The sequence below is a fragment of the Manacus vitellinus genome, unplaced genomic scaffold (assembly GCF_001715985.3).
Source record: "Manacus vitellinus isolate BGI_N305 unplaced genomic scaffold, ASM171598v3 scaffold_2_pilon, whole genome shotgun sequence".
NCBI lineage: Eukaryota > Metazoa > Chordata > Aves > Passeriformes > Pipridae > Manacus > Manacus vitellinus.
In genome coordinates this window covers 10,354,830-10,376,565 of record NW_021940208.1, presented here as the reverse complement: position 1 = coordinate 10,376,565, position 21,736 = coordinate 10,354,830, and the positions used below count along the sequence as shown (strand labels likewise).

The window sequence follows — 21,736 nt, the reverse complement described above, 5'->3', positions numbered from 1 at the left end:
AACTGGAGATAAGACCAGCACGGAACATTAAGGGTAACATGGGTTCCAACACATATGAAAAAGTTCAAAGAAAACATGGGGCATTTTCTGAATGTAAAAGAACATAAGTGAGGCATGGTAAATAAAACTTGAAGTATTCAGTAGCCTCTGTTCAAGGTTTAGGAAGCAAAGGAGCAGATAATACTGGGAGAGAAACAGATCACCTAGACAACACGAACATACTCATAACATTAACACACAGTTCAATCCAGCTGTCAGCTAGTCACCAGCGGAGCTCCCAAGGCTCCGTATTGGGGCCAATTCTGTTTAATATCTTATCAGTTATGTGGATGTGCACATTGGTAAACATGGGGTAAGTAACAGATCAGTCTCACAAGCCTACACTTTTCCATTAATGTGAATTATAGCCTTGCCTAAGGATGAACAATTAGCTGAACCATTCACATGGCTTTAGTAGTGGAATAAAATAAAACTATAACAAAAAAAATGAAATTTGAAATGTGTTGGTCTTTAGCTGCCCTGGAACACAAAACAAACAAAAAAATCTGTCTACTAATTAATAAAATTCATTTTTTTTCTTTGAGACAGGTACTATAACCTGCATGCTTAAAGATGTTTGAATTTTCACTTCTTCCTCCTGAACTCTTCTTTAAACTGAATATTTAAATATAAAATGCAAGTGTGACAACTATATTTAGATTGTTACAATACTCATGTAGAAATGGGAAAACCTACTATTTTCTAAATCCTATCCCAATAAAAATCCAATTTTTTAAATAGTCCAGTCTCCAGTAGAAAAGAACCCCTCCTGTTTTCTGGATAACCAACAGCTTGGTAGTTACGGCAGTTTTCTTTAATCTTTTAAATGCTCATTAAAATGTTCACTATACAATTTTTAGAAATGCTGTTGATATTACTACAAAGCTTGATCCAAAGTTCAATAGTAAGAAATAGCTAATTCCAAAAGGTGATTCACTCCTTTTAGATGCCTATATAAGAATGGCACAAATTATTCCCTGTAGCTGCTTGTCTTACTTTAGTAACAAAAAAAATGGATAACTAGCTAAGATGAAGTGGATAATATGAATGATTGAAGCTAGATTAGAAGTACTGCAGAGGGGTTTCTTTTTTTTTAACTTCAATTGGCTTTGAATTGGGCTTATCATATTTTTCTATCACAGTACCTAAACACTTAAAAGAAAAACAAACTCCTATGAAATTATTCCAGTATTGATCAGTGGAATTTGAAGTAGCTTGAATCAATAAGTACATCACAAGTCTTTTCTAATAGGGTTTAAAGAAAATACCCTTTAAGAGTTGAACTACGAATCTGACAGAACCTCTCTGTGTATTTCAAAGATAAACTTTAATTTCACAAAATCTATTTTTTAAATACCATTGACTTGTTGGGAAATGTTAGAATAACATCTAAATAAAGTATTTGGTATTAACACAGAAGGTATTTTAAGAAATACTAAAACACTAACAAGATAATATTAGTGAAGGAAACAGAATTTCACACACCTAAATAATTCATTCTACAGCAGGTATGAATCTGATATTTTGGAGATGGACTATAACATACAGGGAGCCTAGATAACCATTAGATTAGGCACCTAACTCTGAGAAAAATAAAGCTTTCTTAGATAACTATCACCCTTAGTATAGAAAATATTTTTTCTGTTATATTAGTTTAGCTGCCAACCTGTAGTGACAATCCAAAAAAATAGATCCATACTGGTAAATAAAAGGGAAAGTTTGTGACTTCCAGCAAGAAGAAAAGGCTCCTTCTCCATCTGCAAATGTGCAACTGCAGAATGAGTAGAAACACGTGAGGAGGGAAAAGTTCTTCGGCATGTGGGCTTTCTGAGCCTGTCTCATGGATCAGAACCAGTGCCATCCAAAGAAAGTGGCAGATGCCCATGGACACGGGGGCCCAGGTGGTGTTCTTTGGCAAAGCTGCTAGTGAAGGGAATGGGACAGGAATGGGTGAATGTTAACATGGCTTCCAAGTTGGGATGTCACAGACATTACTTTGTATCTTATGGTTATGACACCTTGTTTGAGAGAGATTGACAGGCAGGGGCAGACAGAATCCACATGACAAAATGTAACAAGAGTATCTGTCAACAGGTTTGCTGCTAGCCAGCAAAGCCTTAAACTAGGTTTATCAGGCAGTGATGACCAAAGTCCAAAGAGAAATGGTGGGACAGAGGGTTGGAAAAAAGCACCTAGAGTATAACATGATGAGAAAGGTATTTCTTCAAATATGTCAAATAGCAAGTCAGTTCTCTTGTTAACAATACAAAGAAGCACAATGAAGTTACAGGAATTGTTTCGACTCTTTAGGGTGCTTTCATGAATAGCAGATGGACTTCACAAAGAGATTAGTTAGATGGGACAGAAAAGTAGAATCTATTATTATTATTATTATTAAAAGAGCTGAGATAAATATTAAGGATTAACAGAAAAAGAAGTATCTCAAGAAACTACTTTCAGATAATAAAAATAATGGTGTTGCCAACTGGGAGAAGTGAGAGTGATTCCCATCACTCATTTGAGACAAAACAGGCAAAGACAAGCATGCAGTTGGGTTTCAGAGAAACATATCTGGGAAAATTAAATTACCTCATATCCTTTACCCTGTCACAGAAAATGCTAGTCAGATTTGGATTCTATTTGAGATGATAAAATTAGTATGAAATAGGTTCTTAAAAACAGTAATTTTGTTGCAAAATCTGAATTGCCTAAGCTGCAGAGTATCACTGGCATGGCTGAAAAGCAAATAAAATTTCAAAGAACAACATATAGGAGGAGAAGTACTTCCAGCAACTTCAGTTGAAGTGAACTGGAACCCACTCAGAGCTCAACATTTTAATTTGTACATAAAATCTACAATTAAATAATTTTATAGTATTTCATTGAAAAATTGGTAAGAAGCTACCATCTGTGAACTCTTCAACAGTCTGAGGTTCAAAGGATTATTTTACATTTTTGATGTCCTTAAGCACTTTGAGGATGTACTGGGTTGATCTTGGCTGGTTGTCAGGTGCCCATCAAAGCTGCTCTATCACGCCCCTTCTCAGCTGAATAGGGGAGAGAAAATATAAGGAAAGGCTTGTGGATCGAGCTAAGACAGGGAGAAATCACTCACCAGTTACTGTCATGGGTAAAACAGACCTGACCTGGGGAAATGAATTTAATTTATTGCTAATCAAATCAGCATAGGATAATGAGAAATAAAACCAAATCTTCAAACACCTTCCCGCCATCTCTCATTTCTTCCTGGGCTCAACTTCACTCCAGAATCTCTACATCCTCCAACCCAAGTGGTGCAGGGGAACAGGGAACAGGGGCTCTGGTCAGTTCATCACATGTTATCTCTGCCCCTCCTTCCTCCTCTTCCCCTGTGTCAGAGAGCATACTCATTCATCTATAAAAATATCAAAACCAACCTATTCTTCAACCTTACTGAGACTCACCTGTCTCATGATACTCTCTGTGAAGCACTATGAATCTGTATGTGTAAAAGAATGCTGAATTCCTAAGACAAGATATTATTGATATTACTAAACACAATATTCTATATAGAAATTAGCATTAAGTAAACTAAGTGCTAGCCATAGTCATCACTGGCAGTCATATTTGAAGAATCTTGCATAACTTGCCAGTTACCAAATGGCTTTTTTTCTCAAAATTATTTACCATATTATTGGAGAATGTTTAGATTAACCAGTCAACTGATCATACATAGCTACTACTTACAGCAGTCACTCGCAGGCACAGTCATTCAGCAGGATTTGTTAGAATCACACAACACAGAAGGCTTTAAATGTTACAATACCTAAAGAGTGCCTGCAATGACTATGTCTGCTGTGCAAAGAAGGGAGGGAGACAAAACAGTGGCTCTGCATTTTCATTTCATCTTCCTAGGGTGGTTACTGGCAATAAGTCATATCAGTTGTATTAGGTATGGTAAATCCTTCACAGAACAGGATAGTTCTTATTGCTTTCCTAAGGTGTAAAAATACATATGCAAGCCTGTCTGTTTCAGTCTGTAAAAATTCCATTTATCACATATGATAAATTTTATTTTGATGAAGACACCTTATGTATGGTTCTATTAAAATTATAATAAAGGATGAAGTTGGTTCATAGGAATTCATAAAAGAACAGAACTATGGATCCAAGAATAAGAAACAAGTACACTGGTACCAAAAGCTCGTTTTGCAAGAAGGTGACTGGAGAGATATCTAACTTAGAAGAGACTTCTCGCTGCACAGGAAACATAAAGCAAAGCTCCACATACTCTGATTGCTCTAATCATTGGTTATAGCTTAGACTGGGAGACTGAACCACCTGAATGCCAGTCATACTGTTCTGCAAAGAGAACATAGCAAGAGATGGGAGATTATTCATGACCATACTCTATCTAAGAGATGTTGTGTCAAAGCTTTGCTGTAACATTAGGTGAGGTAGAACCAAAGAGACACAGTGAACTCTAGAAATCCAGGTTTTAAAAATTTACTTAGCCCTACCTACATAGAGCAACTAAGGACAAACTTCAGAAAAAAATGTAAGTCATGTTTCTGAAAAGATCATGTTTTTTTACATAAAATATTTTCTTAAAAACAAAATGGCTTTCACCAGTACAGATTAAATATTAATACTCTCTGAATTACACTACAGAACATTGTAAGACATAATTTCTACACAATTCAATTAGTAATTAGCAGTATTAAAATAAAATTGCTAGCGATATTCAGCTCTTCAATTAGAGAAGTTCTCTGCTTGTAAGAAGCTGTGAATTTCATCAATATTTGAAAAATTTCTGAAAAAAGTCCCTATCTTTTCATTGCTGTTTTAGGTTTACCTGAACATTAGCAATGCAGTAGCTTACAGAAAAGATGTCTGCATGACTGCAAAATACTGCGCTGTGCTACAGTAAATTTCTACTATAGTAAAGTGTGTTGCTGCAGTAATACAAACTATCACTCCTAGGCATGAAAAATAAATAATATTCAGAGAAAGTCTACAAAATCAGTGAAGTAGTGGACACAGTATTACATTTCACCTTTCTGGTGCTAGAGACATGGCTGTTGAGCTGGTAGCAATTCATTTCTCACCACCTTACTCATTCCCCTTCTCTCTGCTTTAGCTTTGCAATGGATTTCTGATAAACACTCCTGTTAGAAAGCAATCACTCAATTTCAGATTGTGAACCATGGGATCACCTGTGGATCTAAGACAGCTGCCAAACTGCCAGAAATGGAATGGGAGTAGGATTCACAGTTAGGCAGAAGCACAATTTAAAGGAAATCTCACATTTCTGTTACTTACATTGCCTAGGACTTAAAGTAAGTACCACAAACTATTATTGGAAGGATGACAAAATCTCTCACATGACAAAAAAATCATCTCATAAGATTGCAACTACAAGTCTCACATTTTGAAGATTATAATCCATAATTTATAGCTTATAATCAATGCTGTGACAGACCAGCAGAGAGTGAGTTTGCATGTACATACGCTCCTTACCTATTTCCCTTCACACAGGAACTCTGAATCTGTTCTGATTTTGTGGAGGTTAACTATGGATTTATTTTCAAATACTAGCATTTTTTAACAGCTGCAGCTTTTAACAAGTAAGCATAGCTGAAATAAATAAAATAATCAGCAGTGGACAGTGTAACTGACAGAAACAAAAGCATTTAAATTGTTGTTTATATAAATGACTTTACGGCAACACCAAATAGAGCTACGTTGAATCTTAGTGCATTTTTAGCTTTGTAAGAGATACATTCTTGAGTTCAGCCTATTACCCTATTACCCTATAGTTTGACAATACAGCTATGAATTTAAGTAAACAAATATATTTAAACAAATTTACCAGTACTGTATTTGATAGTACAAATGCAATACTCAAAGGCAATTTTATTTTTTTTAATAGATCAAAGGTCTTATACCAATAAGAAATTTCTGCTTGGAGCCCCTTTTTAGGTGAGTGTGAGCAAACAATTTGATACTTTTTTTAAAAACTGTTATTCTAAGTCTTGAAATTATAGGAAATTCCAATTATAGGGAAATTCCAATTGATTTTGCCAAGAAAGGTTGGACTAGATGATCCTTGAGATCTCTTCCAACCTGGTATTCTATGATTAAATTTTCCCCCCTATAACTTATCCTTACTTAAGACAGCATGCTAGGGCTGTACAGAAAATTAAAGAGAGCCACGAATTACAGACCAGTTCACTTCACAGCTCTGATGTAAGAGTCTCAATTCAATCAAATTTCATGTTATTTGACACAACTAATTTATTACCAGTCAAACAAACTATGCTAATGAATAATTAAAAGACTGGTACTGCACTAATACAGTAATCATGTGCTCTCATCTAGACTTCACTGAGGCAATGAAAGAAAAATATAAAACAAAGAATTTAAGGATCTCCAGATCCATGCTTTACTGGATCTAAGTGCACAAGCAGTGGGAATCAAGTTGCTCAAACACTGGTTTCTAGTGCCATTTTGTCCTGAATTCCAGTCACTGGCCCAGTAGAACATGTATTCATTTGGATCCTGTGTTGTATTTGGTAGTTCCTCGTAGATGTCTTAAATACACTAGAGCGTATCCAGATTATGCGAGATACCAATCTTTAGGCAACTGCATTGACACCTAAGAGAAGTGATGCAATACTAGCAACAAAAAGCTTTGTCCAACGAATCAAGAACTGTATTGATGATAAAGACATATGGAATTCAAATCACTCCATCTTTTTCTTTCTTAGACTGACAAAACAGAAATTATGACAAGAATAAGGGACAGTCAGTATTTTTGGGTTTCCCAAAGGGTGAGAAGAAAAGCTGCCCCAGCTGTTTCCTTATTAGTACCCAGGATAATGTTGATCCATGTCACTCACCCAAGATGCAGTTTCTACATAGAACTCTAAAACAAAGAGGTGAAAAATCTTTAATCATTGCCTATTATTCCAGCACTAAGATTAGTGCATTCTCATGTACTAAATATATACTCAAATCTGGACTAGACTGAAATTAAATGACAGCTGAGAACTCTTTACTATGATATAGCCATCTGCCATATGTTACAGTTAAATCAATAATGGAAATATTTAAAATCAGTGAATTTTTAAATTATTACCATCAAACACCCTCAAACTTCCTTTTCATTATGTTGAGAATTTCCTTATGACATGCTTAAGTAGCTATTCTCCAGTGAGAACAACTTTTTTAAAGAAAATCATATTCCTAATTGTAAAGATGGAATTTTTTGACTACTGAAAGAATTCTTCAGAATTTCTCTTTCAGAAAAAGCATAAATATTACCCCTATTTAATGTGTAAAACTATCGTGTCACTCTTCAGTGTGAACTGAATTGTATTATTGGAAACTTTCTTAATAACTATTTGTTTATTTAAGTTCTAGATTCATTCTTGTAACTAAAGATTAACTGTTACTATATTAAAATATTCTACAGATAAATGTCAATATATCAAAAAAACCCCATCCATTTACTCCAACTTTCTTATGGAAGCACATTTATGAACAGGTGGTTGGGTTCTTGAGCTGATACTAGCTGCAGAAAATATTTAGAGGGCAATGAAAAATGCTAATTTTACCTGGGAACTGATCATGCGCTGTGATGAACGAGCAATATTAGCTGGCAAGCCAAAAAAGTCAGGTTTATCATCTTCTGGAAGGCTTTCAATAATATTGCGATAATCCTGCATTAGAAGAAAAGAATAGACATAACTAGGGGAACTTTTTATTCAGCTCATGAAAATTAGCACTGTATGCTGAAAAACATTTCATTAGGTGCACTGCATAACACAAAGATTAAAATAAATATATAAGACACGAGATATGTTGGTAATCTTATTTACAGATTTCTTCATTTTATTTATCAAAAACTCTTATACAGCATTTCCACTCTAAAAGAGCAAAAAGCAGTTCTGATTACAGTGACGGTATTAACTGAAAAGAAAAATATGCCAAGACTGTCCTTGAAAAGTAGTTACAATACTTCTGTTGAAAAACTTAAAAGTAAGATTAATGACAAAATAAAAAAAAAAATCCCCATCTGGAATTCTAAGAAAAGTATAATACATATTTATAAAATTAAGAGCATTCACTTCTATTTAAATCTATGAAGATATTATCACTCAAAGAAAGTAAAATAATTTCCATAAAAATAGGCTTGCATAATATGGAGATGCAGAATAGCATCAATAGTGATTATAAAGTAAGAGTCACTAGAGATGCCCTCTTGCACAAAACAGAAAGAGGCTTTTCAGCCTAAGGTAGACTAATAGTGCTGGACATCTCTTTTATTGTGATTTAAAGGCAAAAATATTTACTATTTGAAAGTCTGGCTGCATCCTCTTGCATTGTGTCATGTGCATTCTGTCTTTGCTTGCAGGAGCATGTGCTAGATAGACACACTTTAACATGGAATCTCACTTCAGAAGTAACAACAGGAGCAGACCTCTACACCAAACACTGAGGGAACACTAATTTAGTAAGATATATCATTGCAAATAATTTAAGGAAACAAACTTAGCTTTTTTTTTTAGTTATGTTCTACTAATCAAAACTGCTTGCAGAAAATTACTGAAGATACAGAACTATAAATTCTTACATAAATAATCATATAAGAAATCAAGAGATATTAAATGCAGTGTAAGGTAGAAAAAAGATTCATCTACTTGACCATATTATCTACATGAAGAGAGACTAGTTTGGTTTGTTTATTCCTTCCCTCTTTATGATATTAACTCAGCATATCTATAGAAAATAAAAAATATTGGTCATATTAGATTAAAAAAAAACAAAAAACAAAACCAACACAAAAAAAAAAAAAAAACCAAGCCCCAAACCAAAACAGTCAGAAGCCAGGTAGAGAATGTCAATGACAGCAATTTACTTTAACTGGGATAATTCTGTTTACATCAACTCATATTAGAGGTCTATGATTGAGTCCTAAATTAAAATGCAAATGAATCTTAATCATAGTAGTAACAATAATAGTATATGAAAGCATAGGGAGAGTTCATTTCTTTAGACTGAGGAATTCCCTCTCATTTATGCTAAAGGAATACTAAAGAAGAATCAGAATCCATATTTATCACCAAATAAAATGTCATATACCCTCCACGGCATGTCAGTAGATTATGTCAGAATATTGATATATTTTGGAAATATGAAGATATATTTAGATTTTCCTATTTCATCCAGAAGTTGTAGGAATGTTTGGCAGTCTTTACAAAACTACTGTTAATATACTAATTAAATAAAAATGTAATTATATCCTTTTTCATAAATTGACCCAATTTCTTTTATACTCAATTCTTCATAGCTATGCTGCTCTGCACCACGGTCCAATCACATACCATAAAAAAGAACATTGAATGAGCACTTAAGGGTTAGTGCTCCACACAAAAGAAGTCCTGAAGAAATAGAGGTATCCTTTGGATTGTAACTCTGGTTTACTTTGTGGAAGTATTTCAAGAATAATTCCTGAAAATAAATTATTTACTAGGTGAGAGAAGATGGATACCTACCAAAATACTGCAGGAATTTGGTAGAGAGATTGAACATGGGAAACTAGTCATCTTCTTGCCTCTAGCATTTAAACTGCCAATGACTCGTGAATTGAAAAGTTGCTTCAAGTAGGACCGAAGAACCCTCATATCGAAGTAATTATCTACACGGCCTCCATAGATTGCATTTTCAAACAAGCCATGAACAAATTCCCACTGGAAATCTTTGAAACCTATCAATTAATTAATTAATTATTATTAGTTTTATAACACTGGATAGCATCACATTATAAGCATTTCTTCTTGTCACTGTAGTTCTTTAGCAAAATAAAAGAGACATGAACACATCAAATAATTAATTTCAAATTATTTTTCTTCTATATTATAAAATAGTAAAAGTTGCAGAAAGTTGGATGAGTTTGCAAATATCTGTCATTGATAAAGTGAACACTTACTGTATTTCAAAATGAATTATTAGAAATATAACTTAAGTCTTGAAGTGCTTTTTGAACCAATTGGTTATATTCATTAGTTACATGCATTTCAGAAATTATGCTATTAAAACTTTAATTACGTGCTCCTTTGTCATAAATAAAAATTTATACACCATTTTGTATGATGGTACCATCTGATCTCATAAAATAAACTAACTGATTAAATCAAAAGCAGACCATGCTCAAAATAGATAAGATTACTCAAAACGTCATCTTTCAAACACAAAAAGGTCCAGGCTAGATACTTTGCAAATTATAAATCACACAACATAACACATAAAGTTAAGCATGTTACTCGTAATTTCCTGACCAGATTGATGTTGCAATAGATTATTCTGGCTTAGCTATAACCCACAAGTTCAAAATATCTTATTTTTCCTTCATTCTGTCACAGTTGTCCAAAATAACTGCATGGCACAATGATCTACTTATATCCTATTGCTTTCATATGAAGGTAAAAGCTTGATTAGAAAGGTACTTATTAAAGTCCCTTGAAAAAAGGAAGTGGCAATTACTTGAAGAGGGGGTTTATTGGTGGTAAATGTTGTTTCCTAACACTTCAATCATTCTTTCATAAGAAAAGCAATAATGTTGATTAGATTAATGATTATTGATTAGTTAATGATTCAATCTCTTTACACCTCTGTATGTTTCAAGTCTGTGTAACTGAGCTCTAATTTCTGAAGTATTAATAATCCATAAATCCCATTTAAGTCAATGATCATAAATTAGCTCTAAATATCAGTTCCTACCTTTACTTGAAATTAACAAAATGCAAAGATTTAAAAAAAAAATTACCTTTACCAAAATAACTAATATTAAGAAATTCCTACACTACTTAATAGAACAATAAAGTGGGCTCCATCTAATATAGAGTTTCAATATGAAGAATTCATTCATATTCGATTCATTTATTCGATATACAGGGAGTTCATACTGGGAAGGAATGGAGACGCAAGATTCCATCTTACAGGCAGCCCTGTATTTCCTATTTGTTCCTCTGCACTCAAGAAGCTGAGCAGAATACTTCTTGGGCACCAAGAAACTATTGGTTTACCGAGAAACGGATTTGTGATGTTTCTAGCTTTGCTCACTTTTGATGAGCTCTGCAGCATCTCCACTCTTATCTGAACACTGTAGAAAGATAAAACTCTCCATGCAACATCCCTACTAATGGGACTTCCTTTAGGACGTGACTTACCCTCAAAAAGTGTGTCAATAATGTCAAAACCAGCACGGAGATCAGATAAAGAAAATTCATAAAACTTGGTCCAACCCTATCATTAAAAGAAACCCAAAGAATTTAATTAGTCACACAATGATGATCATGAAGTAAAATACCAGTATTATGTGATTACTGAATGCTGTATAATACTAAATACTGAATGAAAAGGAAACAACCTGTGCCCTCTAAAATGCAATTTTTGAAACATTCATTTTTAAACATTAGCTCTACCACTGCATTTAGTTTTACATACTTACACAAACCAAAATCCATCGAGTATGAAGAATGTAAACTTAAGTTTATTTTATTTCCTAACTTTATTTACTTCAACTAAAATTTGCTGACATCTGTGACTAGATCATTCATTGAATTATGATTTTATTTCTGAGGGTCTTTCAGTATTTCAGGATATAGAAAGGATTTTCATAAATAGGACTGATTCTTCAAACAGAGTCTTTACTATACATTCATCGTCTTACTCCTTAATTCACATCACTTCATTTTTGACTAAAAAAATTGTGAGAAAAGCAATTACTGCTACTATTACAGTGAAAATGCTGACTGTCATATGCATATTTTAATCATTTGCAGTTTGTACCTCCTTTCTGTTCTTCGTGGCACTACTCTTTACGTACCAGTAATGTGTAGTGTGTATGTAATTGTCATAAAAAGCTTTCATTATAAATGGATAAGTATAAATAAATATTGATATATGATACAGAATTTAGGAAATACAGATCTCAAAGATATGTCCTGTTGTTGTATCTTCTTATGGCTGTACCTTTGCATATGGATCATATCATAGCAACATGTGCATATGACTCATGACGTGAAGTGTACAAACACGTCAGACAACTTTGCACACGTTCAGTGAGATGGATACAGTCTCAGGTCAAGATTGTGGCTGCTCCACAGATCTCAAATAACTATCAGCCAGTCACCCAGAAGGTCATATACTGGAAAGATGCTCAACAGTGTTCATGTTGGGGTTTTTTTACAGATCCCAAAACAACTCAAAATTCATTACAAAATACAAAAGCTTCTACCTGAGATTGACTGCAGTCCATCAATGTTAGAAAAACTATCACTGCTTGCACATGAGACAAACGCAATTACAGAAGAATTAAAGAGAAAGCAGTAATCCTATCTTGTGTTACTTGAAAAACTGGTGCTAAATGAATATGAATTTGAACAAAGACAAAGGAAAATTCATGTGTTGGTTTAGTACTTTAAATATTTTCACCTATTGTACTCTTTAACACCATATTCAAAAGCCTTCTACTGCAACAGGCAAACAACCTTACAAATCACAAAGTCAAAAGCAGCAAAAAACTCTAATGTTCCAGGCTATGCCAGACCAAATCCTTCAGATGACAGGGTAATTTCATCCCTAGTCTAAATAGAATAAAATAAACAAAACATACAGCAGTTTGCTGGTTGAGGGGTTTTTGTCTGTTCAATTTAAGCATCTGCAGCCATAAAGAAATGTTTACTTTAAACAATAATTTGTCTAAGGAAAAAAATCACAGTCTCTGAAAACCATTATAATCCTCACAAGAAATTAATACCTTCCCTTGTTCTTCCTTCTCCCTGAGAAGGGTTTGTGTATAGCAAGAGTAGATAATGTCACCTCCTCCTTCCTACCAAAGTGTCTCTTTTCTCATCTCCCATTCAGTTGTGTGTTTCCATAATACTTTTTCCTGTCCCAAGCAAACAGGATTCACAGAATCTTTTCCATGTGACTTCATTTCTTCATCAGTATCAGTTAGTACACAAATCACAAAATAACCCCATGCAGGAAGGAACAATTTTCAGACAGACAGGAATTGAGGTTACCAAGATCTTATTTTGCAATGAATTCAGAGACAATGAAGGTAGGCACCAAAAGTGTCCAAATTTTTCTCATTTCTGAACATGACCCAACAGGAAAAATACTTCCAAGTACAGAAGTTAATAAATGGGGTACATTTTTAAAAAGGTAGCAAATAAAATATTACCTGAGGGATAAAGTTTCTTCTTTCTTGACATACAGCGTGAAACCATGCTAAACAAAAGAGAGACTGTGCTCGAGACAAATTTCCCTTCTTATTAATTTGCTCTGGTGTCCAAGATTCATACGTTCGCAAGAGGTTCTTTTTGAGGCCTGGAGGTGCCTGCATCAGAAGGAAAGACACTGTTCTAGACAGAAAACCTGGTATTTTTATGTGCTATTTTCTTAAATTCTAACCTAAAATTTGTAACTTAAAGAAATGACAAACAGTGTTTAATAGAATAAAATTTAACAAGAAAAATATTTGTTTGTAGTAAATGGCCTAATAATAGAATGATTCTATACGGAAAATAACATCAGCATACTGAAGGAAATTGTAACCAGGACCAACTGACAGGACTGTACCACACTAAAAGAACTTAGCAAAAAAATAACACTCTATCAAAATATGTAAACTAAATTCAACTGTTTTCAAAAATACAACTTTTCTTCTGATTTTAAAGTTCAACTACCAATTAATTCTGTGATGAGTGTCAAATTGCCTTTTGCCATCACCTCACTCTGTTAACTAGCATACAGATATGGTATAGATGAATGATAAAATGCTGGTTCTCTGATTAAGTGGTAGGTAATGTTCACAACCACTAGAAATAACTGCATTTAAAGTGTATATAATAACAGAAATTACAGTGCTTAAAAGTAAAAAATACTGGATACTCAGCCATTTTCAAATTATTTCCAAGTGTGAAGGTAAACATAAATTTTAAAGAGATTTAAATTACACTTTCGTATTTCTAAGAATGTTCTTTGTTCTTTCTTTTGAAAAATGGTTGTTAATGTTTCCATAAGATTAACATAGTTCCATATGCTGCTTATGCACACTTCTGAAAAATAATTGCAAAATACTGTAGTAAATTGACTTTTTCTTTTCATATCTGCATCTTGATCGGTAACAGTTAAGGGACATACTACAACCACATAATAATCAAATATCATTCACCAAGTCACTGTCTATCATTGTCCTTTCCTGATAACAAAATATTTACTAAAAATGAAAAGAAAACAAAAGGATTGAGAATATTGCATTTGTGTAAAGTTCCAATTATTCCAAAGATAGTGGGATGAGTAACTTCCGGAAGTTAAATGAAAAGAAATGTGATGATCCTACACAGTCTTGCAATTTCTATACCACTGAAGGGCTCAATATAAGCAAGAAGGTACTCCAGAAACTTAAAAATACCTGCAGTCAATATAAAAGTATAACAGTTTTGGATTGCTGAAAGTCAGCAACATTGGACTCTAAAGGTCAGAGTTTCTCAGTTTAGCTGTAGGCAAAATCTCCACACTCCATAATGAATGGAAGACTTAGTAGCACTCCTATCAATGATTTCCATAATGGACACTACTGCTTCAGTGCATTCATGATTAGACTACTTTCCAATCATTTGAAGGAACGCAGTCCCAGTTATTCCTTAAACTGAACCATTTCAAAAGCAAAGGTCTCAATTTTGAGTAAAGGCCTTTAACTGTATGTTCTGCTGTACAGGAGGAAAGTCGTTTTTGTTGAAAGGGTCCAGTGAATATAAAGCTATGGGGTCAAAAAGGAAAATAAGAAAGTGGGATTCTGTGATCTTCAGATGAGGACGTTCATCAAGAAGGAGAAATTCCTTGTTTGTCATCCATGTAATATCATCTGTGTAGGTTTTTGCTTTTAAGAAACACTGATTAAATGCACAAAAGAATTTGGAGCACAAGATAGAACAACTACTTTCCCTATTTAAACTTATTTTCAGTTCAAACTTTCAATTGGAAAAAGTATCTAGGAAAAAATTCATCTCTCAAGGTAAATTCATAGCATTTTTTGAAATATAAGGTAAAGTCACTTGTTCTATTTAAACATATAGTTTACTATAAATCTAGATTAGTTTCATGTAAAAATCAAATAAAAACTTTCAAAACAAATCTTACTTCATAAGTTATTTTCAGACTTGACTGAAGCAAAATCGGAGTAAATTTTGGATGAACTTCGGTAGTAAGCCACAGACGAAAGTTTGGTTGAGGCTGTAATGTATTCAGTTCCTATTAAAAAGATGATATATATTGAAAAAGGTTTTGAGGTGGTTTTTTTAATATATAGAACAGTATTTACAAAATTATAATACCCTGGATTAGAAAGTTAGGCTTATCTAAAAAAATCTACAGCTGCTTTTACATATAAGGTTATTCAAAAGACTATAGTTCAAGATGTGTTGTCTCCACACATTCTACGTCATCTCTGTGCTCAAACTTGAAGTTCATCCTAGCTGTGTCAAAATATTTGCACCTTTCCTCCAGATACTAAATTGGGGGCATAAAAATACATAGCAGTTCTTTACTTCTTTTAAGTACAAAAACACCAGAAGGCTGCATCTCAAAAGATGAAGGCTTGCAATGTGGGCTGCATATCAACAAATCTCAATGACTTTCAACAACTGTATAGCTATATTCATTTTTTTCTCTTCAAGTGTTTGTTGTATGAACCCTTCATGTTATCATGATTCATGGAAAAAACTGAGATTAGGAAAAATGAGTTCTAAGAGAAATATTGTCAAAAGTTATTTCAAATATAAAGGTTTCACAAAAATATGTAATTATTGAATATGGACACACACTGCTGGTGCTTTAGGTGCCGCTGAAACAGACATATTTTCCATTGAAGACATCAAAGTTGTCTGACAATTGACTTCAGAACAATGTCAACAGTTTTGTGTACATGTGTTGGAAGAAACATAGGTCAAAAAACTCAACAGATTTTCTCACAATCCATTCATTCTCATAATCTCTAAAGCATAATCATTATCATTTTGGTTTTGGTGTTTTTAGTAAAGAAAAAAAATTCTGAAAAGTCATTACTTGTCCAGATATTTTGAAAAATGACAACTATAATTGGTACCTAGAGTCATGGAATCATGGAGCTTGGAGGGAACTGCTGGAGCCTGCCTAGTCCAACTCTGCTCAAAGCAGAGCCAGATTCAACAAGTTGTCCAGACCTGTATGCAGTCAGGTTTTCAGTATCTCCAAGGATGAAGACTCTGTAGCCTCTCTGGGCAACCTGTTTGTGTTTGACCATCTTCACATTAAAATAAGTTTTATCATTTATTTAAATGGCATTTCCTGTATTTTAGGAATATTTATTGTGTCCATAGCCTCTTGTCTTGTAATGGGACACCACTGAGAAGAGTCTGGGTCTGTCTCCTTTACTCTTTCCAATCAGCCAATACACACTAAATAACTAAGATTCCCCTGAGGCTTCTCTTTCCCAGCTTGAACAGCCCCAGTTCTCCCAGTTTCCATTTGTATGATACGTGCTCCAGTTCCTTTATCACCCTAACCCTGTACTGAAGTGGTTCCAGTATGCCCATGTCTCTCTTGTACTGGGTAGCTGAGCACTGGACACAGAACTCCAGATGTATCTCACCCATGTCAAGTAAAGGGGAAGAATCACTTCCCTCGACCTGCTGGCAACACTGTCTATAACAGCCCAGGAGGCCAGTCACCTTCTTTGCTGCAAGGTCACTTTGCTGGCTCGTGTCACCTTCTTACCCACTAGGACTCCCAGGTCTTTTCTGCCAAACTGCTTTTCAGCCAGTTAGTCCCCAGATTGTCTGGGTGGCCGGAGCTACTCCTCACAGGAAGCACTTAGCATTTTCCTTTGCTGAACTTCATGAGGTATCTCCTCAGTCTACTTCTCCCGTTTATTAAGGTCCTTTTGGATGAAAGCACACTCATCTGTTACATCAATAATTTCCTCCAAATCTTTATCATCTCTACTTGCTGAGGATACACTTTGTCCCATTACTCATATCATTAATTAAGATGTTAAACCATGTTGGCCACAGTACCAATGCCTAGAGCACAACACTGATGACTGGCCTCTGACTGGATTTTTTGATGTTGACAACAACCCTTCAAGTAACACAACTAGGTCAGTTTTCAATCTACCTCACTGTGGTACACTGGGGTCCATATTTCATCAGCTTGTCTATGAGGATGCTATGGGAACCAAACCAAGATTTGATAATGATCCACAGCCTTGGAAGCAGGAGTTTTAGAAAAAGAAAACAAGAGAATTTGCATGCTAGCTCAAGCATCATTATCTGCAGTATGCATCCTCTGATACTCTGTGTTTGGCTACAAGACAGCTAATGGGGGAAGCTGTAAACTGTGAAGGTATCATTTTCTTATTGATAAAGTTCACATTGACCAGAAGATATATTTCATCTTCTTAAATTGAAAGATTGTGAGAACTAAATTTATGTACCTGGATGGAACTGAATTATAAATATGCAGAAGTGCCTTAAGATGATGTTCAAGCATAGGAATTACATAGTCTCACACTTGTTAATGATATGCAAAATAGACAAGGGAATGTGCAGAGTCAAACATCAGCAAATCTCAGTCTATATTAAGCTCAGCAGAAAGTTTAACACATTCAGTATTACATTCTTTCGGAAAGAATAAGAACCTCTTGACACATATCCATATTTTAATACTTGTAAGTTCTGAAATTTTGTAATCAGCGAGAGGCTTGCAAACGCTTCCTTACTGTTCACTAGTTTGTTCAGATTAGATGACATACATCAGTGTTATCTTGCTTTGCCTCTGCATTTTTTTCAAAATGGATTATTGGAATGCTAAAGGTACATGTGTGCCACACTGAGAGACAGATGATAGATTCCAAGATCACATCCATGGAGTACAAATTACAAAAAATCACAGAAAACTGGAAAATTAAGACTGTAGTTACTGTTGATAGGAATTCCCTAATCTTCTTCTGAGTTAATTTCTTTTCAGGATTTCACAGTGATATACATGAAAAGTGTGTCATATAAAATCACTTCTGGTCAGCAAGTTAATGATCTAACATGCTATAACGAAGAGTGTGTTTCTAGAAAATATTAGATAGACATTTTAATCTCAAATTAGCAAAAACCTCTTAGTAACTCAGGCACAAGCTATACTTCACAAAAACAAGAACTGTTAAAAATTAAGTCCTAGAACTAAGGGAAAAAGAAATTAATTTCAAGCATAGATAGATTCATAGTTCAGCAAACATGGGCAGTATCTCAAAGTACTAGAATTCCTAACTGGAACATTTTCCTAATCATCATGGTAGAAATACTGTACACTGTATGAAAACGTTCACACAAAAAAGGAGCTGCTTAGATCTGCAGCAGTTTACCTTATTCATGACTGAGAAAACTGCAAAGGTGTATTTTTAAACTGGAATTTTAAACATCACCATGGAAATGTCTAAAATGTTTCAGAAATTTTGCATACTAAATTTGTCTGGTTTCCAATATCTTCTTCTCTATTTGCCCTCACCTTTTCCAACACAGGAAGCCAAGATGTAACGAGATGCAGGTTTTTTAAACAGAGCCATTCTCCATTGCGTGCACATTCTTTTAGAGTTTGAATAGCCAGGTCAGCTTGGCCCTGGCCCATTGCAATCTGAAATGACAGATACAGTTGTATCAAGAACGTATCATACCTCATTTAACAGCTAAATACCAAATGAAGTTTTAAATTTAGGGTGCATATGTAAAAAAGGAGTGCTAAAGATAACTAGAATTTTCTCTAACGTGATAGGCTACTAAAGTAGGGAAAAGATTAAGGAAAACAGTTTTCCTTCACAATTTCTCTAATCAGAGTTTGTTTAAAAAACCATTACCTAGTCTTTTTATGGCAAAAAACATACATCCTTTGGTGACAGTAATGGTATTCCCTGGGAAGTCAAAAAGTAATTTAAATATCAGTGACTAAACTGTACTACTGCAGAACTGATGATACAACAAAAACAAGAGATAAATGAGAACAAAGTTTCTTCTGACTGGAAGTTAGGAATATTTCCTAAGAGAAACACTCAGTTATATTAAGATGAGTGAAAAACTAAGGCTGGTCTCTTTCCAACTGGGAAATATGAATAGTTTAACATACAGTCCTTTCTTCATGTTTTATAGCACCATATTAGTTCTACCTTAGAATCTATTTAGAAGCTATACATAACAAAAACCCTGAACCAAACAAGTTGAAAATAAAGTGGTCTCAGCCAATCTGAAAATTCTTGTCTTGGCATTATTATCCTCTACCTAAATATAACTTAATATATCTTGAAATAATTTAAAATAGCCAAAAGAAGATAGGGTAGCAGACAAATTAGTAGTAATTCAAAAGAGAAGAAAAATCTGATCTTTAATGTTCTATTTAAATTACATGAGAAAGTGCAGGAAAACCCCACAATATTCTCATTAGTAGGACACCTTTCAGATTATTTAGCTTTGAGTACCACTCCTTAATTGAATACCACATGCTACATTTTAAAAGTCCAACATGTAAAGAATATTTAGAGATAAACATAAAAATCCATGTGGCAGAGTAAGAAATATGCATTCCACAACGTTCACAGCTAGATAAGCTGGCAGTAGGTTCTTAATATTTACAGTTTGATGGGAAAAATATATTACATCAGTGTATATTCTAGGAAAGGAACAATTTCAAGGACTATTTAAAAGTAACATTAAACTTGACGTTTTCCATTTCTATGTTAACCAGTGATTGTCTAGATAACAACTTCTCCCCCCACAAACATTTCAAATGACAGAAGGAAACAATTTTTTATAGAAAGGTATAAAGTATATTGTTACTGTGTAATGGGAATATTAGGAAACTACTTTTATCATAGAATAATTTGAATTGGAATGGATCCTGGAAGGTGTCTAGTCCAATCTCCTGTTCAAAGTTGGACTAGCTATGAAAGATCAGACGAGAAGCTGAGGGCTTTGTCCAGTGGGTTATTGGGAACCTTCAAGGATGTTAAATTTCTCAAAATATTTTACAGAATTTCACAAAATACGGAAGTATTCACAAACACTGAACATCTCATTTAGTTGTTCAGTTGAAGAAAAAAAAAATGCAAGTCCTATAAGCAGAGGAAATTATGAAGTCTAGTCTGGCCTAGTGCGTTTATATTTCAATTACTCCACACTAAAAAAAGATAACGTTGTAGTACGTATAACAATTCTCAGCCTCTTTTGTTCTCTTCCATCTATCTTCTCATTTTTTCCTTCTCCACGTTGGAGGAACGCCTATCATGTGGATTCTGTTTCTGTGAGGATGACAAATTGTGTCTCTCTTCTCCAACCAATTTTGCAAATGGAATGAGAAGTTAATGTCAAGACAGGTAAGAACAAACACATAGACACCAAACTATGTTTTTACATATTAACTTCCTTGAAAAACAAGGTAAACCAGATATTACTACAGTAAAATTTTACACACTGCATTTTTTTAATCATTATGCTTGTCTAAGACTGACCTGATGGTAGCACTCAGTACTTCTTTCAACACTGGCAAGTTCCTGCAACTCTTGAGAGGGATCAGCACCAGGAGAAATTATTATCAAGATGGGCTCAATTTCCATAGTCTCTTTATAAAGACGTTTCATATTCAGAGGTGATGGAGATAATTCCTTTATGCCTATAGTTAGAATTAGAATTATTATGGAAATAAAGTGACTCTCCATGATGGAGTGCTTCAACCAGTTTAGAGGTCATCTGGCAGTCAGAGTTCTGTTCCATGGAGACCAGAAAACCAGTCTTAAAATGAGAACAAAATCCTTACAATATGCAGGTATAAGACATCCTATATTGGTAAGAAAAATAAACAAGCATGGTGCTTGGATTTCCAGCTTGACAAACATAAACTGCAGTCTTTATTTAGAGTGTAGTCTTCAAGGAAACATACAAAAAGAGAGGAGTGGAATAAGAAGCTATGCTATTTGCTGAAACTAATTGCAGTGTGTATGTCTGCCTGTACAACACCTCTCCTTATTGTCCTAAGAGCCTTAATTATTAGACTTACACGGTTCTTGGTACTATGATTACTTCTGTCTATTATTTGTTTTAATATACAACTTAAATAGTTAAAGTGTTGACCTAGTAAAAGCAAGGTATTTATACACAAGCCCAAAGCTATGTGTATAATAAATTGTGTTAGCCATGTAGTTTCACGCATCTTTAGACTGGTCCTTAAGTAATGAAGCTTTAGGTGCAATGGGAAATCACAACATAAAGCAAGGCAGAAGAACCCAAATCAGTGACAACTATGCCACAACTACTAAATGATACCATACACACTTCCTTGAGGGTATGGTCTGCTTTCACACTTGAGCTATTACACGTTCCCCATAGAACAATATATAATATGGTATATAATTTGTACCACAGAATCATAGATTAATTTGGGTTGGGACCTTAAAGATCCTCTAGTTCCCGCCATAGCCAGGGGCACCTTCAACTAGACTAGCTTGCTCAAAGCCCACCCAGCCTGGTCTTGAACACTTCCAGGGATGGGGCATCCACAATTTCACTGGCAATCTATTCCAGAGTCTCACCACTCTCACAGTAAAGAATTTCTTCCCGATATCTAATCC

At 34.4% G+C, this 21,736-nt stretch overlaps 1 protein-coding gene across 1 annotated transcript in view; it reads right to left on the bottom strand.

The window, feature by feature from the left end:
* The window catches only part of DYNC2H1 (dynein cytoplasmic 2 heavy chain 1), a 157,511-nt gene that overhangs the window by 48,635 nt on the left and 87,140 nt on the right, over nucleotides 1-21,736 (bottom strand). Inside the window, exons 76-82 of the mRNA XM_018071346.3 lie at nucleotides 20,621-20,781; nucleotides 18,631-18,756; nucleotides 15,235-15,345; nucleotides 13,274-13,429; nucleotides 11,253-11,328; nucleotides 9,579-9,790; nucleotides 7,638-7,742 (exon numbers count right to left, since the gene is read on the bottom strand). Coding sequence (XP_017926835.2) covers nucleotides 7,638-7,742; nucleotides 9,579-9,790; nucleotides 11,253-11,328; nucleotides 13,274-13,429; nucleotides 15,235-15,345; nucleotides 18,631-18,756; nucleotides 20,621-20,781 — 947 coding nt within the window. The remainder of the gene's footprint in view (nucleotides 1-7,637; nucleotides 7,743-9,578; nucleotides 9,791-11,252; nucleotides 11,329-13,273; nucleotides 13,430-15,234; nucleotides 15,346-18,630; nucleotides 18,757-20,620; nucleotides 20,782-21,736) is intronic.